Source organism: Falco naumanni, chromosome 1 (assembly GCF_017639655.2).
Source record: "Falco naumanni isolate bFalNau1 chromosome 1, bFalNau1.pat, whole genome shotgun sequence".
NCBI classification, from domain to species: Eukaryota; Metazoa; Chordata; class Aves; order Falconiformes; family Falconidae; genus Falco; species Falco naumanni.
Genome location: NC_054054.1, coordinates 3,755,988 through 3,776,541, shown reverse-complemented (window position 1 = coordinate 3,776,541; position 20,554 = coordinate 3,755,988). Strand labels below are relative to the sequence as shown.

General features: G+C 42.2%; 1 protein-coding gene across 5 annotated transcripts in view; it reads left to right on the top strand.

Annotated features, from left to right (window-relative positions):
* Window positions 1-20,554, top strand: part of DCTD (dCMP deaminase) — a 67,249-nt gene that overhangs the window by 39,673 nt on the left and 7,022 nt on the right. For 2 of the 5 annotated variants that reach the window (XM_040603136.1, XM_040602866.1), the window contains exons 2-5: window positions 4,072-4,183; window positions 5,575-5,710; window positions 18,110-18,226; window positions 19,775-19,871. In XM_040603136.1, coding sequence (XP_040459070.1) covers window positions 4,072-4,183; window positions 5,575-5,710; window positions 18,110-18,226; window positions 19,775-19,871 — 462 coding nt within the window. The remainder of the gene's footprint in view (window positions 1-4,071; window positions 4,184-5,574; window positions 5,711-18,109; window positions 18,227-19,774; window positions 19,872-20,554) is intronic. The other 3 variants (XM_040603227.1, XM_040602957.1, XM_040603050.1) reach the window with 2 other exon arrangements.

The window sequence follows — 20,554 nt, the reverse complement described above, 5'->3', positions numbered from 1 at the left end:
CGCTGCCCGGGCCCGGCCGCGCGTCGCTCGCCCCGCTGCCGCCCGGGGGCCGCGGGTGTGGGGACCCCCGTGATGCCGTGGCCGCGCTCTGCCCCGCCGGCGCTTCGCCCTCCCCTAGCGCCCCGCGCCCCTCGCACCCCGGACTGACCGCACTGTCTCCCCTTTGGGCCGGGCCGCTCCCGCCCGGGGGTTCAGGCCCTTGGGGGGGGGGGGGGGGGGGGGGCGGCGGCCGCGGCCTGCGCCAGACGGGCGGCCGCCCCCGGCCTGTGAGGTGGGGAGAGCGGCGGCACCCGCCGCGGTCACCGGCGGCTTCGGGGCAGCGGGCCCGGCCCTGGCTGGGGCCCTACGCGGGGCCGGGGGCAGGGGCGAGGCGGGGGGCGGCGGGGGGCTCCGCGGCGCGCAGGGGCCGGCTGAGGGAGGCCCTCCGCGCGGGCCGGCGTTCCTGGGAACCCTGCGGGGCCTGGCCCGGGGCACGGCCTGCTTGCGTTATTTATTTATTGTCATCCTGAGGATAGGAGGAAGAGCAGGTAGCGTGTCTTGTGTTCGGTACTTCCTGGAATGGAGACCGGCATGAGCAATATGCAACTAATTAAAGCCAAAGAAGTGCCTGTGCCAGTAAAATACCTTTGGTGAAGGGATATTCTTGTGCAGTTGGGGTGCAATGTTTCTGCAATGTTTATATTTGAGGTTTGGTGGGTTATCTCTCACAAAAAAAATTGAATATAGTTAATTTTCAGTGCACAAAGTATCATTTTTCTCTAAGAAGGGTTGATTTTTTCCCTTCATCCCTTTCTCAAAACCTTACCAGCCAGTAAGGAGTAGGTAATGACCATGTCTCGGTACCTGTATGAGGGGAAAGATGACAACCTCAAGTAAAGGAAATGTCACATTCATTTGGTATAATAGCAATCAAAACCAAAATTTTGAGACTTAAAGAAGAAGCTGGTGTTGAAAGTCGTCAAGAACATACATCCCATTTGGCTTATGGGGAGCAAGAGCATTGCCAAAGATGTTTAGTTCTTATTTTTAGTACATGCTTTAAGTCTTTTTTTTTAACCTTAAGTTCTGTGAGTTGAGTGACAAAACGTTGATGTCCTATAGCATGCTTGATACTGGGGGAAAAAGCTGGTACAATACAGTGGGAACATAATGCATGTGACATCACAGACAAAAAAGCAGAGGAAAAACTTAAAAAAGGGGGAGAAGGGAAAAAAGTGATACCCACCAGTTTTCCAGTTGTGCTATATGGTTGTGTAGCTGACTATCCTAATTGTCGTATGACAAAATTTGAGGTGATGTATTCTGGTTTAGGATTCTCACCTAAACTTTTCATTAAGGTACACTTTTTTTTTTTTTTCTTAGTAGCTGAATGAAATGTCTTCCTTTTTCAGATGGTGTTACAGCTGATGTGAAGCCTAGGTGGATGAAAAAGAACTGGAAAGGGAGGCATTGTCCTATAATTATAGAATTTTTTTCTCTATTTTCCTTTGAAATATGTTTTGAAAAAAGTTTATGCAGACTTTTCTGCAGACTACTGATCACTCTAGAATTTTAACATTTTTTTCGCCCCCTTTCTTCCTGAGCAGTGTTATCTTCATGGCTTTCAGTTCCCATTATTTTTATTCATATGTTTTATGAATTATCACAAGGATAAGCCTTAGTTGCTTATTTTACAGCTAGCTATAATGTTTTCTAGAGTAGCTTTCATTCATGCAATTCTAGGACTTATTAGAAATAAGCGTAAGGAAGATGGATCAGTTGCCCCAAATCCATAAACTTAATTTTCCTGTGTGTGCTTGACTGCTAGCCAAGGCCTTGGCTTCTGCTCAATCAGAAATTAAGTGTTTTATACCCATTTCACACTAGCATTCCTGTGCACTGAGTTGAGGGAATTATCTCGCCAGACACGATGATGTTAAGTAGAAGTAAATCAGTAAGGTTGGTTTTTGGGTTTTTTTATGTTCTCTTTGATGTAAGCCTTCTGCTCATTTTTCTTACACACGGTTCTGTATTTATGAGAAATGTACCGAGTAGCTTTTTTTTCTGTTTTGAATAAACAGGGTTGCTAGGGAATAATTCCACAAAAAGAGATCTCATGATCTCTTAGTTCAGGGTACTGTTGTCCTTCTGGAGCCCTTTCCCAGAATGTTTTATTTGGTGTAGTCCCTCATTGTGTGTTGCATGCCTCTCCAAAGACGTCACTGTGATAGTCATGTAGTCAGGAATGTATTAAACTGATCATTTAAAGTCTGATGGTGTTTTGGATTTTGGAAATCTGCTTTTGTGAGATATTTTAAACTGTCACTTAGATTAGCTGAAACACTTTCTTGGCATTTCAGTTAACCTGTCGAAGTTGAATTTGGCACAGAGAGGTGTGAGGGCATGTCTTAATTTGTTCTTTCTGGTGTGAGCTCCTTGTTTTCTGAACACTTTCTTAGTAGGATATAGTCCCAACCATTTAGTTATGGTTGATGGTTCAAGCCAGTTTGGGGCACTCTGAGAATTACGTACTTGATTTGTGTGTTCGCTTTGACAATTGACAGTTCTGGGCACTATTTACAACGTTGTGGAAGTGTGAGAGGGGTTTGCTGGTTACAACAAGAGTGTATGTTTCTCTCTCCTCACGTTGAGACTATGGCCTTAAAGATGATCCTCATTCATTCCAAGAACAAGCCAAAATTGCTAACTTGTAACGTGCCATATATGAACTATTCAAAACCAGCAATTTAGCTTTGGTAAATAGCACCCTGTAGGTTTCTAAAGTACAATTTTATTATGTGCTCGCGTTGTCTTTTCTGAAATAGTGTAACCTCTTTATGACAAGGTAACTGCCAGCCTCTGATATATGTTTTTGGTTATAAAAATAATAATTAACAAAATACTTGTCGTCTAATGTTTTATTTGTCTTCCAAAAGTGCGGATACTAGTGTTGCTAGGAGATGGCTTGCGGCTTGCAGTCACCTATGATGTATCTTTCTGCATAGCTGTGTATTGCTAGAAGGGTATCTCAGACTTAAGCTGTAATCCTTGGTAAGAGGAGCCCAAGAAGAAAAGTACTGTGCCCCTTGTATTTTAATAGCCTAATAATTGTATTTGAGATATTCCATTATTTTTGGTTTTCAAGTGTAGCGATGATAGGTGAGAGTTGGGGGGAAATTTCTTTGAATGTGATCTTTTCCTTGAAATTTGCAAAGCTTAAAGATGGGAGGGAGGATACCTTTCTTCCCTTTCTTTGAGCTAAAAAGCACAGAAATTCCCATGTTGTGTTGTACACTGTCCGAGCAGTCTTTCAGCCTAAGGAGGCAAGAGAAAATGATGCACTACTTTTTTTTTTTTTTCCTCCCTTCTTCCCCCAAATAAACCCCCCAGCGCAGGAAAAGAAGCAATCTTTTGTGCCACTTTTGTACATTATATCTAAGAGAAAAGTTCTTGAACCCATCTCCTCTCAGTTTTTAAAAGGCTTTCGTAGGACATAAGAGAAATTTAGTAGGGGACTATCAGAATGGCCTTAGATTTTTGCTGGTAAGTGTTGTAATGAGAGGCAAACTCATGGCAATAACTACGGGCAGAAATGAATGACTGCCTAGGAAGCTACCAAATAGAAATCTAGCGAGCACTTGTCATAGTTGTAGGCAGAAGTACAAAATAGTTTAGATTAGAGGCTTGCAGTTAACGCAGTCATCATAAAAAAGATTATGTTGTTTGGGTGAAAAGAATGCCAGTACATGATACCTGAATCTTAGAAATATACAAGGTGTTATCTGTAAAGGATAAATTGCTCTGTCTTTGAATAGCTCAGTGCTCTGAATAGCTCAGCCTTCTTATCTGAAACTGAAATTTGCAACCTCACTTGGATGCCTTTCCTCTGAAAGCAAATGTTGCATATATAAGTTCCTGGAAAGCACATAACACTTGATGGTTTTACTATTAAAATATCAGTGAATGTACAGTTTTCTTAGCCAGATACTGGTCCTGGTTACTTTAAACTTGTGCACATTGAAAGAATATAATCTGCAATAATTCTAGCTATGCGTTGTTTGCTGATGGCTGTTTTTTTTCCATAAACTATAGTTTCAGCAGTGAAACATCTTGCAAAAAAAGAGAAGATTATTTGGAATGGCCTGAATATTTTATGGCAGTAGCTTTTTTGTCAGCACAAAGGAGCAAGGATCCAAGCTCTCAGGTAAGAAGGCAATGTATAAGAATAGCATAAGCTAATCTGTATGGCGCATTGCATCGGATGCGCATGTAGCTTTCAGGAATTTCTTATTACAAGTTATTTCAGTATATAGCTATTCAATTTTTAAGATGGTCAGCACCTTTTGTTACAGAAATTCTCTTATTGGGCCTGACCTCATGTATAATTCTGTGTGTACGTTTGCAGCTTGGAGTTTTGTAATCTCTTTATTTGGAGCTTAAAATAACATGGGCATTTTCTCTCTTTTTTCCAGTAAATATACTTACTGTTAGAGGAAGATAAAACTACTGAAAGTTTGAGATTGTAATTTTTTTAAGACACAGCATTTTACAAATTCCTTTTCCACACCTGTAAGAGTATAAAAATTCCCTTTTGTTTGTTCTTGGGTTGACTGGAGTTTTCCTCTAGTTTGATTCCTCCCTCAAGTTACCTTTCCCCCTCTGCTTCGCTGTCTGGCCCCATTCTTTCATGTGCTTCTGTTGAACATTGGTTTGAGGTGATTGATACATCTCCTGAAACATGCTGTTGTGCAGGACCCAGTCATTCTTGTTAGTCTTCCTTTGTGTGAAAAACTTCAGGAAGCAAATCCCAGAAAAACCACGGAGTAAAATGCACGTTAACAGTCTGTTCAGTTACTTGCTGGCTTCTGCACATAATGGCTTAGTTCTCTGAAGGTTACTCACTTTAGGGCTAAATTTTTGTTACCCGAGGGCTGGTTGATAAGTATATTGTGTGAATTAAAATCAGTACTCTTGCCGTTTCAGTAAATCTAAAATATGGGCAGAAAACATACAAATGGGGCACTTCATGATTCTGTAAGAAAGGTCCCAGTGCAGTCTTGGATTGAAGTAATAAAGGGTGAGAGTCTAAAAGGTCTGGTATTTTGATGCGCATTTGCATAAACAAGCCAGAAAGGTTTGTGAGCCTATCTTTGCTTAGGTCAACACTACTGCATTTCTGTCCCATCTGCTATACCTTTTCTTCTGCTTCTTGCTGCTCATACTGCTGCTGGAAAAGCTAGTTTGGGGAGTTGAACTGACAGAAAACTTAGGTTTAGTAGGATAAATTCAGTGCCGGTTCTGCTCCCTGAACGAGATGTCCCAACTTCATCATTGGACAAGGAACAGCGCTGGCAGGCTGGGATGGAGACTGCGTGACCAGCGGGATAACAGGGTTGCATATGCCCTGATTTATTTTCCTGTTAGGTACACCAGTTGGGTACAATTGTAGCCTTGCTCACTAGATGGTGTGACACTATATAAAGTGAAGCTTGTCTCTTAAATGAAAATTGTAGGACTGACTTCTCAGATTTCGTCTTTCTTGTTCATCCATTGTTTTGCATGCTGTTGGTACTATATAAATCTGATTTTATTTAGGTGGGTGCCTGCATTGTAAATTCAGAAAACAAGATTGTTGGAATTGGATACAATGGGATGCCTAATGGCTGCAGCGATGATGTACTACCCTGGACAAGAACGGCAGCACATAGACTAGACACGAAGTATCCTTATGGTAAGGCTTCTTGTGCTTGACGGGTCACACTTGTGATGTCTGTGTATGTGAAAGTTCAGCTGGTAAAATATCGATCAGTTTTTCTTCTACTCACCTTATGTTGTTAATATGCCTGTATGTGGTACATCAGGATAAAAATCACACCTCTGAAAAGAAATGAAAACAGTCTTTATGAAGGACTGACTTTCCCCGTGAAGTGTGTTCAAAAATGATTAACCATTTTGGATTGTGTAGTGAAAACTTGTAAATATAATGCTGCTCATTAGCATGCAGTTGTAGTGTTTGCAGATGATTGCTGCTTCTGTGTGTTGTCTCCACAGAAATTACAGAGAACATGTATATGCAAAACAAGTAATTGGGTCTAAAATACAGGTATTAGAATTGTAAACTCCACTGTTTGTCAGAAATTCCAGTGTTCAGGTGTTCATGGCGTGGGCAGTACATATTATGAAGGAGCTGAATTTTGTTTGTCTTGAACTATGTGATTGCATTCTGTCATTCCATGCAATTTTTGCTGCCTCTGGTGTGCAGTGGATCTACCCTGCTATGGGTGAGGTGACTTCCATTGTTTGTTTCAGCTTCTGATTTGATTCACATCTACTAATTGGGATTAGGAGAGGACAGGAGAACAAGGATGGTTTCGTGGTAGAGGTGTCTTGAGTGCTGCTTTGGATCGTGTCTTTGTCTTTGCAGCAGGCGTACTGTGGCCTTCTGCAAGCCTACTTTCAAGGGTCCTCTGTGAGTCTTGGTGCACCTATCAACAGGGCTGTACAGTTACTCCTTTGGGCCAGTCATGGTTTGCAGGAGCCAAGGAGACAACTTGCCAGGCTGCCTTAGGCTTCATGCCATGAGAATGGAATTGAGAGCTGCCCTGTGGCCTGCTATAGCTGGTGCTGGGAAGGCACCCTGGTTAGGACTGATAAGGAATCAGGGAGCGTATGCTTGCTTAAATCTCCCTCCATCTTTCTGCTTTGACACCAGCTCCTGCTGCACTTCTGTGGCGTGAGACCAATGCAGCAGAAGCCATGGGCACAGGAAAAATGGGTATTAGGAGCTCCTTCATCCTTTGCTGCATCTCTGCCTGTCCTGGGCTCAGGAACGGCGGGGGGAAGAATTACAAAACGGAACAAGAATCCAGAGAGATTTTTCCCTTCCCCCTGCATGGGTGGGAGGAAATGAGCACCAGAGTTCACGTTTTGCAAAGAGACGCTTACTCTTTTTTTTCCAGTATACAGCATTTATCTCTGCCTACTAATTCTATTTTTCACATGTAACTTCTAACAATTGGTCTGATACAGAAATTAGACTTGCATGAGTTTTGACATTCCTTGTGTTCACCCAGAGCTCTCTCTAAAAGCTGGCATTACATTTTCTGGTTTCCCATAGCGTTGAAGTGAAAGATGATATGCAGTGGCTCAGCACATAATTCATCAGTTTCACATTTGAGTTCTTAAAACCCCGGTACTTTGTCCTTGTTCACTTTACCCATTTATTATAAAACCTCTAATGTTAACTCCTAAGCTTGAGACAGTTTCTTATTATTTTTCATAAAAGATGTATTACCAATACTAGAGCCAGCAGCTGCCAAATTTGAAGTCTGCTCTAGAGCACAGAAGCACTGGTTTTACACGTAATGATGGTACCATAATGGTACAACTTGGTGTGACTGCTCTTTATTTATAGGCTGAGGAAACAAGTGTTAGCCCATTGATTAAATATAAAGTACTGGAAACAGAATATTGATTTTGGTTGAATCTTTATGCTGCTGTAAGGTCTCAGTTCTGAATTAAGATCAACATGGGTCGGCTCTGGGGCCTGAGGCTGTTCCAGGTGCTCAAATCGAAACTGACCAATTTAAACTAAAAGTGCTGTATGAATTTGTGAGGGATCTTTGTACAAGATGACCTGAGAATTTTTGAGTTTTTTTTTTCTTTAGTTAACTCTGACTCCAAAAGATGTGGAGTAAAGTAAAAATATCTATATGTGATGTTTAAAAAAATGCACTAACCAATCTAACAACTTGGAGAGATGAGTTCATTTCTAGGAGTTGGTCTAACTACTGCCCTTCCCCCCAAGAATCTGTCTTCACCTCATTAAAAAAATCACAACTTTGTAACATAAAGTGTCTGCTGTGATGAATAAACAACCTATTTTGTAATTCACAGATCATTTAAACTCTGGCAGTTTCTTATTAATCTTGATAGCACAGTTGACAGACCAGACAAGTATATATATAAAAAAATTGTCTGCTTTAAAAAATTCTGCTAGATGCAGAGACACATAGAATTGCTGCTAAAATCTCATTAAACTGTCATGTTTTCCTTTCTGCCTTTGCTAATCATCACAGCATTTGTGTAAATTGAACTTGTTATCCTTGCTTTTTCCTGACTGGTTTGTTTGGAGATGGTACAATCTTACTGTGTGCTCCAGTAGCTTATCATGGGATTGCTGGCATCTTCATCACTGGAGCTGCAACGTAGCTTATTAGGTAAAGCTGATAGTAACTGTGCATATGCAACCACGCTAACATGGAAGATGTCTGCTAGAGCTGCTTCATCCACCTGCAGTGCTACAGAAAGGGGCTGGGGTTGGATCTGAATGCTGACCTCCTGGTTTTACTTACTGTTGTAGGTCAGGCGTAAACATTAGATCACTTTCCATCTGGACCACTCTTGACTAGTTTCTCAGAACTCAGAACAAAGCTCTGCGAATGGCTCACTCAAAGACTGCTCCGGAGGGCAGGGTGGAAAAAAAGGCTGCAAGAAAACCGTCATCCTGCATAGGCCTATAATGCAAAGCCCGCTTCTTAACCCTCCTCCCTCCCTCAGGCCATACTGGGGGGTATGCAACAAGTACGCTGTTTCAGGCTGTGAAAGTTCCACTCCGGTGGGCTGCAAAAAAGTCACCTTGCTTCTTTATGCACTTTGAACTGAGATATACAAAATAAGTATGTGGTGCCCTGAGACTCTCGAGATGTGGAGCCTTGAGGAAACCCAGGGCCAAGTGCTATGTAATGCTGATGGCGCCCTGAGTAAGATGAACGTGAGTGAGTCAGTCTATGCCAGTTGGCCTCAGGACCAAGGGTGGGTCCCTGGTCCTGTCTGTGTTCAGCGGCATAGACGTAGCAGGGGATTGGACCCAGAGGCTATCTTTGTGAAGTGTGTTAGATGATCCTATAATAAATTTATTGAGCTCCGGCAAAACAGATGGATGCATTGACCCCACAGCTCTGATCAGATGCACTGTTCCATGACTATAAAACTTCCAGTTTCCACCCTAAATTTATTTGTGGTTAGTTTATACATTCATGGTTAATTTATACTTTGTTGTGTGTGCCAGCATTGTTCTTTTAGCTTGTCTTACTCACAGCAATTAACCTTTCCTCCTTTTCCCCCTTCCCCTGTGCACTAACTGATAACAATAACCTTTTGAACTTTTGTTGTAAGACTGAACAGGCCTGTCACTCTTAAATTTTACTGTATCTTGAAACTCATTGGCTTGAAATTCACCAGTGTCTCAGTTATCTATGTCTGCTGCAATGTTCATTTACGTCTGCTGTAATCAATCCATCCCACTCCTACCAGTTTGATGCCAGTGCCAGCAATAGATGCCCAAAGCCTGAGGCTTTGGAGATGACAGATCAGCAGGAGGGGTCACAGGTCAGCAGGAGGGAAGAGAGGGGGATCACAGGTCAGCAGGAGGGCACCTGAAGAGCAGTACAAAGGAACAGCCACTTTAGCCAGTAAGTCAGCTGCATGGGGATGTAAATGCCCCTATGCAAATGTATGTAGAATCTAACTCTTAACTGGAGTTAACAGACATGCACACTCCTGCAGGGCTGTAATCTTATCAGCTTCACTGAGACAGATGTGGGATGGCTCCTCTGACCGGAGTGTTGGGATGGAAGGACGGCAGGGAGATGAGGGGGGATGTTATCTTCAACGTCAATGACCAGCTGGAGTGCATGGAGCTCTACCTGGGGATGGATGAGGAGCCAACCGAGAGTTTATGGGTCAGGATTAACTGGAGGGCAGGGACAGGTGACATTGTAGTGGCGGTCTGCTACAGGCCACCCAACCAGAAAGACTGAGCAGATGAGGCCCTCCACAGACAAGATAGGAGCAGCCTCATGTTCACAAGCCCTGGTCCTCGGGGGGACTTCAATCACCCCAATACCTGTTGGAGGGACAGCACAGCAGGGCGTAAGCAATCCAGGGGGTTCCTGGAATGCATTGATAACTTCTTTCTCCAAGTGATAGGGGAGCCAACAAGGAGAGGTGCTATGCTGGACCTTGTTCTCACCAACAAGGAGGGGCTGGTGGGGAATGTGAAGCTCAAGGGCAGCCTTGGCTGCAGTGACCATGAAATGGTGGCATTCAAGACCCTCAAGGCAGTGAGGAGGGTGCACAGCAAGCTCACTACTCTGGACTTCAGGAGAGCAGACACTGGCCTCTTCAGGGATCTGCTTGGTAGAGTAACATGGGGAAAAGCCCTGGAGGGAAGAGGGGCCCAAGAAGCTGGCTAATATTCAAGGATCACCTCCTCCAAGCTCAGGAGTGATGCATCCCAGCAGAGAAGAAGTCAGGCAGAAACTCCAGGAGGCCTGCATGGATGAACAAGGACATCCTGGACAAATGCAAACACAAAAAGCAAGCCTACAGAGGGTGGAAGCAAGGACAGGTAGCCTGGGAAGCATGCAGAGAAATTCTCCAAGCATCCAGGGATCAGGTTAGGAAAGCTAAAGCCTTGATAGAATTAAATCTGGACAAGGACATCAAAAGTAACAAGAAAAGCTTCTATAGGTGGTGATAAAAGGAAGAGTAGGGAAAATGTGGGCCCTCTCCAGAAGGAAATGGGACACCTGGTTTCCCTGGATATGGAGAAGGCTGAGATACTCAATGACTTTTTTGCCTCAGTCTTCACTGGCAAGCACTCTAGCCAAACTGCCAGTCACAGAAGGCAAAAGCAGGGACTGGGAGAATGAAGAGCCACCTAGTGTAGGAGAAGGTCAGGTTTGAGACCATCTAAGGAACCTGAAGGTGCACAAGTCCATGGGACCTGAGGGAAGTGCCAGGTGAAGTGGCTAAGTCACTATCCATTGCGTTTGAGAAGTTGTGGCGGTCCGGTGAAGTTCCCAGTGACTGGAAAAGGGGAAACATAACTCCCATTTTTAAAAAGACAAAAAAAGCAAGACCTGGGGAACTACAGGCCAGTAAGTCTCACCTCTGTGAGCAGCAAGATCATGGAGCAGATCCTCCTGGAAATTACGCTAAGGCACATGGAAAATAAGGAGGTGATTGGTGACAGCCAGCATGGCTTCACTAAGGGCAAATCATGCCTGACAGATCTGGTGGCCTTCTATCATGGTGTTTGTGGATAAGGGAAGAGCAACTGATGTCATGTACCTGAAATTGTGCAAAGCATTTGACACTGTCCCACATGATAGCCTTGTCTCTAAATGGGACGTGGATTTGATGGATGGACCGCTCAGTGAATAAGGAATTGGCTGGATGGTTGCACTCAAAGAGTTGTGGTCAATGGTTTGATATCCAAGTGGAGGCCAGTGATGAGTGGTGTTCCTCGGGGGTTGGTATTTGGACCAGGGCTCATTAACATCTTTGTCAGCAACACTGTGGACACTGCAACTGAGTGCACCGTCACCAAGCTTGCTGATGACACCAAGCTGTGTGGTGCAGTAGAGGGAAGGGATGCCATCCAGAGGGACCTTGACAGGCTTGAGAGGTGGGGCCATGCAAACCTTGTGAAGTTCAACAAGGCCAAGTGCAAGGTCCTGCACATGGGTCGGGGCAATCCCAAGCACAAATAGAGGCTGGGTGGAGAACGGATGGAGAGCAGCCCTGAGGAGAAAGACTTGGTGGGGTGTTGGTGGACAACAAGCTCAACATGACCTGGCAATGCGCGCTTGTAGCCCAGAAAGCCGACTGTATCCTGAGCTGCATGGGAAGAAGCATGACCAGCAGGTCGAGGGAGGCGATTCTCCCCCTCTCCTCCGCTGTCATGAGACCCCACGTGGAGCACAAAGTGTTCTGCTCTGGGGCCCTCAGCACACAAAGGCCATGGACCTGTTGCAGCTAGTCTGGAGGAAGGCCACGGAGATGCTCAGAGGGCTGGAGCACTTCTCCTGTGAGGACAGGCTGAGAGGGTTGGAGTTGGGGCTTTGGGGAGACCTTCCAGTATGTGAAGGGGGCCTACAAGAGAGCTGGAGAGGGACTTTTTACATGGGCATGTGGCAATAGGCCAAGGGGGATGGGTTTAAACTGAAAGAGGGTGGCTTTAGATTAGATGTAAGGAACAAATTCTGTACTGTGGGGGTGGTGAGACACTGGCCTAGGTTGGCCAGAGCATCTGTGGCTGCCCCATCCCTGGAAATGTTCAAGGCCAGTGGAAGGTGTCCCTGTGCCCATGGTAGGGGGTTGGAACTGGGTAATCTTTAAGGTCCCTTCCAGCCCAAACCATTCTGTGATTCTATGAGATAGTGAACATTTCTAACCTGCACCTTCAAGTGGGGGTTCTGCTCAGCTCGGTATTGAGGAAGGGGTTGTAAATTTGTATGTACCCATATCTAAGTGCATGATACTGAGCTGCTACTGAGAAAAAAACATCAAAATGTGGTGGGTAGTGCTCACTTTACCTAGGGGATGCAAATGTTTGCAAGGCATTTGGATATTACAGGACTAGTGAGATGGATCACTTGTATTGACACTGCGTTCCATGTGAGAGTATTGATGCAGATTAAAACTCTTCCTTCTAGCTGTAGTGTGTATTTGAACAATGTGGTAGTATAGCTTGTTCTGTCAGAAAGCACTGGTGTTTTTTCAGAATGTCTGATTTTGTGCTGTGAAAAATTACTTTTGTTGTTATGTTGGAACCAGCTCTTTCCAGGCTGCCGTTCAGTGACAGGAGTGGGGACGTTTCTGTGCAAATGAAAGAAAATGGAAGGCCAGTTTTGAATACCTGCTTTACTAAGATGTTATTAAAAGCTTTTCCTGAAGCATTGTGTTCAGTACCACTTCTGCTTCTTAATAATTATACAGAATTCTGGCTTTCAGAGTCAAAAGTGAGTGCCCTCTGTTTCAGTTAGAAGAATCCAAGGGTTAGATGATGCTCAGTTTCCTCTCATCGATCATTTAAAACGCTACGTTTTTCTCCTGTTAACACAAGTCTTCTCACTAATGCTAGTTGCTGTGCTCCTGCTATGCCCTCTGTCTCCACTATAATCTAAGAACACCCATTTGACAAACATCTCTAATTAAGAGAGTTTTAAATTAAAATGACTGGCAAATTTAGAAACCTATGAGCAATAGAGAAAATATTGAGTAAATATGCTTACAAATATTTATACAGGTTCAGATACGATAAAATATGTGCTGTGGCAAAAAGTATGCTCTAATTGAACAGTACCTGCTGTGAAAAATGAAACAAACTGTTATCAACATTTCCTCATGTTAGGATTATGAGCTTTTAGTCAATTTCTTAGAGAGATGAACACTCGAAGATATTCAGGCAAATGTTACTTTCGTAGAAGCTGTTATTTTGACAGCACAAAACTTGATAAGGCACTATGAGGAAGTGTGATGCTCTCTCTCCAATTGGCAGTGCAAAGCTGAGGCTTCAGCTGGAAAGAGGATCTATAGGAGACAGTCTTCACCTACACCCACTCACTCTCTTGTCCTGTATGGATTTCTGTCCGGTTCTGGTGTCAAACATCTCTAGAAAATTTGGAGATATGGAAACACCAAAAATAATTTTTCTCTTTCTGCTTGCCCACTAAGAAATGTCTCTTCTGCTGAGAGCAGAACGAACTTGGAGCAGGATGGGAGATGGGAGGAACTGGGAAATGGGGTGGATTAGCTACTGCTTCTCAGGTTTTGAGAGGGGCTTCTCTGGTGTGCGCTCAGCAGACTTTGTGATGTTCATAAATGGTCTGAGTGGTTCCCATCTTCGCTTCCCAGTTCTCCTTTTGCATGGAAGAAAGCAGTGATGCTGGGGCTGTTCCCTTTTTCTGACTGCAGTCTGAAAAGGTTGGGACTTCACTGAAATCCCACGGTGTTACCCTTGCCTCCCTGCCCTGACCGCAGCAACTGCTCTTCCTCTAGCACACAGAGCAAGAAAAGAGAGCAGCTGGAAGGGCTGAGGGCAGTGTCGGCCCAACATGAGTGTCCTGCCATCCCCTAATGCTGTGGCCAGCAGCCCATCCCTATGCTTTCACAAAGGCTGAAAAAAAAAGGTTGATGTCATTCTACAAATTCCAGATCCATTATCCACTGTTCCCAGTGGTTGTCAGTCCAGACCTCGTTCTTTTAAATAGTATTTCAGTCCATTCTGTCATCCTTGCTATGTCCAGCATCAGGCATCCGGTGCTTAAAGGATAACTGGTAGGTGGAGCTTGGACAAAGATGGGATGGGTAAGGGATGAACACAAAAAGGTCAAGATTTTACCTAAAGGCTGAGGAGTGGGCCAAATTACGGAACTCTTCGTGTCCATTTCTGTGCCAGGTTTATGTTGAAGAATGCTGTGCTATTGCCACGTATCTGTATTGGGAACCCATAGTATTTATCAGTTTGGTTAACATGGCAGTATAAAAACTTACGTTAATAAAGAAGTCAGAGCTTTCTGTGTGACAATACATATCACTGAAATGTATTCTTTTCAAATGTAACACCATATTTAGTGCGTAATTTCTTGAAATTGCTTTTCTGGCTCAGTTAGCTAGTAATTAATCACGTAGAAAGGTCACTCCTCCCAGCCCCACCTTGGATTGCTTTTTGAAAAGTGATGTGTTATGGTGGTCCCTACTCCAAGTTCCTCCTCAAGCACGTAAGCCTTTCAACAGTATTAAGAAACACTTTGACTAGACCTTTGGTTCTTACAAAATCATTAGAACACTTTTAGTAGGTGGAAGGAGTACTTCTGACTCTGCAGCTCACTAAGAGTATGTTCATGTTAAGGGGTTAATCCTGAACAATGAACATCGATAGGGTAAGTAGAAGTCTTTTATTTACACGTAAGCTTAAGGATGAGTGCTACCTCATATATGCAACACAAGCAGTATGTAATGAGAAGAGATAGAAACAGTAGCAATTAATACTACCACTAATGAAGCAGCCATTCCTCTGGTTGGTTGTTTTTTTTTTTTCTCCTCGGCTCTCATGAATATAATAGCAGGTGGTGGGAATGTCAGAACACACACTAACCTCTCGTTGCATGGTTATTTCTTCAGCTAATGAAGCCTTTAGAGAATACTTTTCAAGCCACTTTTCCAGAATGGAAACCAGCATTGCAGACTTAATGTTATGTTGGCTATACATGAATATTATTTTTTTAAAAAAACAAAATACTGGGGCACCCCGTAGAGTATTGTAAAAACTCTTTAGTTTTACTAGTCTATTTAAATACACAGTTTTCAGAGTTCTGAATACTGTGCACCTGTGAAAGGTTATTTTAAGTTAGCTTCTTACTGTCTGAGTGAGGGCAGTATAACTCTTAATAGGAGCTCTTAACAGGTTAGACAACTTTGTAACACCCCAAATGTAAACTACTTTGGTATTAACAGGAGGGATTTTGGACTCCTGGATTTTTCTTCTCTCTCTCACTAACTCTCTGTTCAAAGCTGGGCAGGTCCATAAGAAAAATCTGGGGATAATAGACTATCTTATCTATAAATTGGTCAATGCCTATCTGCCAGAGAGAGTGGAACATGAGGAAGAGGGAACGAAGAGTGGTGGGACAAAACCTAAAAATATTTGTCTGATGCCTATACCTCCTTAAGGACCATGTAACATAGTATCTTTGTAAAGGCCAGTAGCCGTTGTCTAAGGAAATGTATGAAACAAAGACATGTAATGAGAGTTCCCTGGAATATTCTTCCAAGTTCCAACAACTGAGCCAAACTGGTTTTGTATTTAATAGCCCAGGAGAAAAAAAAAAAAAAAATTGGAAGGAAAAAGATTACTTTTGGAATCAATGCAAACTTCCAGTCCCATACTACTTTCTGCAGTAAGTGCAGTAAGAAATAGTTGGTTAGGCCACAGTGTGCTTGAAAAACTCCCCTTGTTATGTTTTTAAAATGAAAGCCTGCTACTCTTGAAATTATGAGTCTCTGTTTCTTCTTTATTACTGTTCCTGTGTCTCCTTTCCACACTGGAGAGTCATAATTTTTCTTAACTTCAGATTGTGTTAAGAGGATCAGGAGGTAAAATTTCTCTTTTCTCTCACTCCAGCTGATAATCTTGTATAAGTTATTTTTAGCCTGAACGTGTTTTCGCTTGTGAAGAGGTTTGTTGTTGAAAGTTTGTAAAAAGTCTGCTGAAAGAGCCTTTCTTTCTCATCAGTGCAGGAAGGAAACTTGTTGCAGTACTAATAATGAAACTTGTCTGGTTTTATGGCGGAAGATTTCTGAGTTCAGTAAAGGAAAAATATTTACTGAAGGAATTTTTTGGGGTTTTTTTATTAGTTCTGTGAGCCTTTGCACACATTCCCTCATCCTTCTTTCTGGAGGCCTTCCATATTTTAGACTGCTGCCTAGATCATAAGTAGTACACTGTTCAAAAAAACTTGAAAGTGAATGTTTCTGTCCTGTTAACATAACATAGTTCCAGTTGTGGAAATAATGACACTCTTTTTCACTCAATCCTCTGTAACCCCAGAAAAATAATTCTCTGACTATTGTGAAGGCTACATAAGATTAGTGCAACTCAGTGATATACTTTGAGTTAAATGTATTTCCTGTATTTTCTAAATGTATAGGTTCATATAATTGTGTATCTTGTGCACTTAATAGTATATGTTTAAAATACAAAGTGACCCAATTACACTTGCAATAGAAACAATAATAATAGTAATGTAAACTTTAATGTGATGGTGCTTGGGTGTTGGTTTTTTTTTGTTAATTTCCTATTTTGTATGTTAGTGTCTGGCTTTACTGGTTGTGAGAAGGTGTGTGGGCAGCACGGTCATAGTGGTGCTGGGGTCTGCTTGTAGAAGTTGATACTGAGCTTTCTTTAGCAGGTGTTTGGTCCTTTGTGATTTGTCTATATGGGAAAGCTCGTGTGCTGTAACTTAGGCTGTAAATCTGTCGTGCTTTAGCTGTTACGTAGAAAATTCCATGTAGAAATGTAGCGCATGCGGAAAACACTTGGATTCAGCAAGGATTGCTGTGTGCTGGAGGTAATGCACTCAGTTATTCTTTGTGTGGTGAGATCATTTGCACAGAGGTCAGTATATAGTAGCAAGTATTCTATGAACTTGTGCTATGAAGCTGCCTGTTTTAGTTTTTGCATGTAATGCAAAGGTGAAGAAAACTTTTTTTATTTTTATTTTTTGATCAGTTCTTCAAAACAAGCAGTGGAAAAACTCTCAACGTTGTCTGCACATGCAGGTCTTTATATGAGTTCAAACCCACACCACACTTCAGCACCTGTTAATGAAGTCAGTCAGGGCAGCAGGCAGTTTCTTAGTAGGTAGGTACATAAATTATGCAACTTGCTGTCACTCCTAGGAGTAAACAGGAAGTTCTCTCAGAGATCCTAATGTTTTTTTCAGAGGTTCCTGGTGGATGACACAGAAACTGCACTCTTCTCACCTGTGTTAGTAACACATTAGATAATCTGCTGATGTGTACAGCATAAAAACTTAAACCCTAAGGCGCGATCTGTCCCGAAAGAGCCATTGTGCTACGATGAAATAAGGCAGGATAGTCTGTTGCTACCTGGCCTGTCTCAAATCCATGGAGAAACAGAGGACTTTGTTTTCCTGCTTGGGAAGTCTGTCACCTTTTAATGAGCAGTAAACTCGCTTTAATATTAAAGCTGGGACATTTTTATGGTTGAGTGTGTCTTGTGTATTCTTGGGGTGAGAGAATCGTGCAGCAGCGCTGAGCCGTTCTGAGACCCAGAGGACAGAGCTGCTTGGTTTTACTTTGCGATTCTCCTGCCTTTAAGAGTGCACAGTGCGCTCTTATAACCGTAAGACTGTTCCTATCTGTGCATGTAAACACATAAATGAGCTGTTTTATACTGGCAATTAGACACTCCAGGGAGTTGTGAAGCTGTGAGATACTGCTTTACTTAGGGTGGTTGCAACTACTTGGCCCACAGCCTACAGCTTTGTTGCCTGCAATAGGTGTTAGCAAATGGCAATGCTAATGTGCTTAATGATATCATTACTAATCGGCAGCCTGGTCAGAACAGTTGACCTTCATTGATCTTGGTATTTCTGCTTTTATTTCTTCCTCTGCCCTTCATGACAAGCTGTGCAAGCTATTTCCCTTTGAAAGGATGTAAGCAGTTATATTGTAACACTTTAATTTTAGTTTGACTGATTTATTTTAATGAACAGTATTATGAATTGCTGCTTCTTTTTTTTTTTTTTAAAATCAGTCTGCCATGCTGAATTGAATGCCATCATGAACAAGAACTCAGCTGATGTGAAAGGCTGCAGCATGTATGTTGCCTTATTTCCATGTAATGAATGTGCAAAGCTCATCATCCAGGCAGGTAAGGAGTAGTGCCAGCTTGATTTGTCAGGGTTGCAGTGCTGCCTGCTCATTGGTATCTTATCATGGATGTATTTGATGTTAAATTGCTGCTGTTAGATCTAAATTAATTGCACTGTCAACTTCCTAAGATGCTACTTGTGGGGGTTTTTTGCATCTGAATGGTGCCAAATTTTTCCAGTGCTAATTGCATCTTCTGTGATTCTAAGCGTGCTTCTAATTTAGGTTTGTAACTTCTTAGACCAAGAGCTGCCAAAGAACAACACAGGCTTTGCATATAATTACTGTCAATTTTACTGTGCTCTGACACATTGAATAGAGTAGGGCAGAAAGAAATAAACTTCTGCATGGCAAAAGGTCTGTTGGGAGTATATACATGAAATTTTAATTTAAATGTGATGCATGGTAGATATTTGAAGATTTTAAAATATCTTTGCTCATAAATGTCATAAGACTTCTATGATCCTACTTTAATTATGTCTTTCATTACAATTGTTATAAATCTGTGCCACTGCAGCAAGTGTGCTGGCCTAAATGTGTCTCCTTTTTTCAGATTAGGCAGTATCTGCAGTAGGCTTCAGTTCCATAAAAATCTGTGCTTAAGGTAGCACGTATTTTGCTCATTGAGTAAAACCTTGCAATCCTAGCATGGATTGCTGTTCTGGGGAGTCTCTCTCACCACTAATGGCCACGTGAATCTAGAAAAAAAGTAGCAAACAGAGTGCTGCTTTATTTGGTCAGTATGCTTTGAAATTAAGAGAAGTGAAGGAGGAAAGGTAATGGTATTCTGTATTTGTGCTACATTTCTCTTATTTACAGAATCAAAATCAAACGGTCTTCAAGGCAGATTGGCTGCTTGTTCTCAATGTAGTCACTCATCGTTTTCCTTCTGCACTTAGGTCAGCACTAAATTGCGATGTATTGATATCCGTGTTGTCTGGTAAATACAGTAAGAAGTTGATAGGCTCTGGAACGCTTGTGAATTCTCTTGGGTTAGCCTTTACGCTTCTCCCCTGCCTAGGTAATTTAGGCATAGATTATTCAACAATTTGAGACAGCATGCATTTATGAAGATTTGAACCTGTGATTGGGAGTTATAAAACACAGAACAAAAGAAAAAAGCATGCTTTTATAGCTGTGCGTTTGGAAGGGGAATAGGATTTGGGGTTTAAATTCTTTGTGGGGAATTTTATCTATATTAGAGAGGTAGAAAGATAAGTTTTCAATTACTTTTGCAAAAATGCATGATTTCTAGTCTGTCTATCTTGTGGTTTTGCCTACAAGTTTTTGGTTCTGGTTTTCTGAGTTAAACTTAGGTGAAAGTGGAGAAAAACATTTTTCCAGCGTTTTTGAAAGAACAGTCTTCACGAACAGCTCTACCTTACATAGCCTTATTCTTAAGTACAATCTGTAGTATTTTGGGAAGTAGAGGTGTACCAAGGAGTTCTAGAGCATGTGGATGAATGCTGCCTTTTCTGATTTTGTGCACCAGGCATTACTTTTTTTTTTTCTTTGTAATTCAAACATTTTTTCTATATGACTCTTTCAGGCATAAAGGAAGTTATTTTTATGTCTGACAAGTATCATGACACTACTGAGATGACAGCTGCACGGCGGATGTTTGATTTAGCAGGTATTATATACAGGTAAGAGAATTTTGGATTACTTTGTTTTTATTTTGGAAAGGAAAAAAATGGTGTGCAAAGGAGTCCAACTTTGGGGCAAAGGTTTTTCTTCTTTGTATTGTGGAACATCTTAATCTTTGGGAGTGTTTGTAGAGGGCTGGCTCTGTATGCCTGCAAAAGGTACTGGATTGACAGATGGTTGAACTATTCTTTTTGCCTTGTGTATGGTTAAATTTCAATTTCATAACGTTTGTATGAGAAAACGGTCCATTTGGAATACTCATTTAGTTCGTGGACTGCAAGTGAAATTGCTAATGTGATGGTTATTTGTTACATTGTCCTCGAGAGAGTCATCGCTGACCCTGCTTTGAGCAGGAGGTTAGACTGGATGATCTCCTGAAGTCCCTTAGATTATCTGAATTACCCTGTTCTCCTATGAGTTCAACTGAAATGACCAGTTGACTTTTTTTTGTGGATTACCCACTCCTTATTGAAACTTCAGTATGTTTTTGTTGCAGTCAATTTGGGAAGGTGTTAGACCAGCCACCCATAATTAATTCTTGGTGCCTATAGCTGTCCAGTCTTCTTTGGTCGGCTTTTCTTGTGAAAAAAAGGTAAAACTTGTAATATTTGCCTTAAAATAATGAGAATCTGAAAAATGTTTGAAGAGTGGGGTTTTTAAAGACACTGATAGAGATACCTAA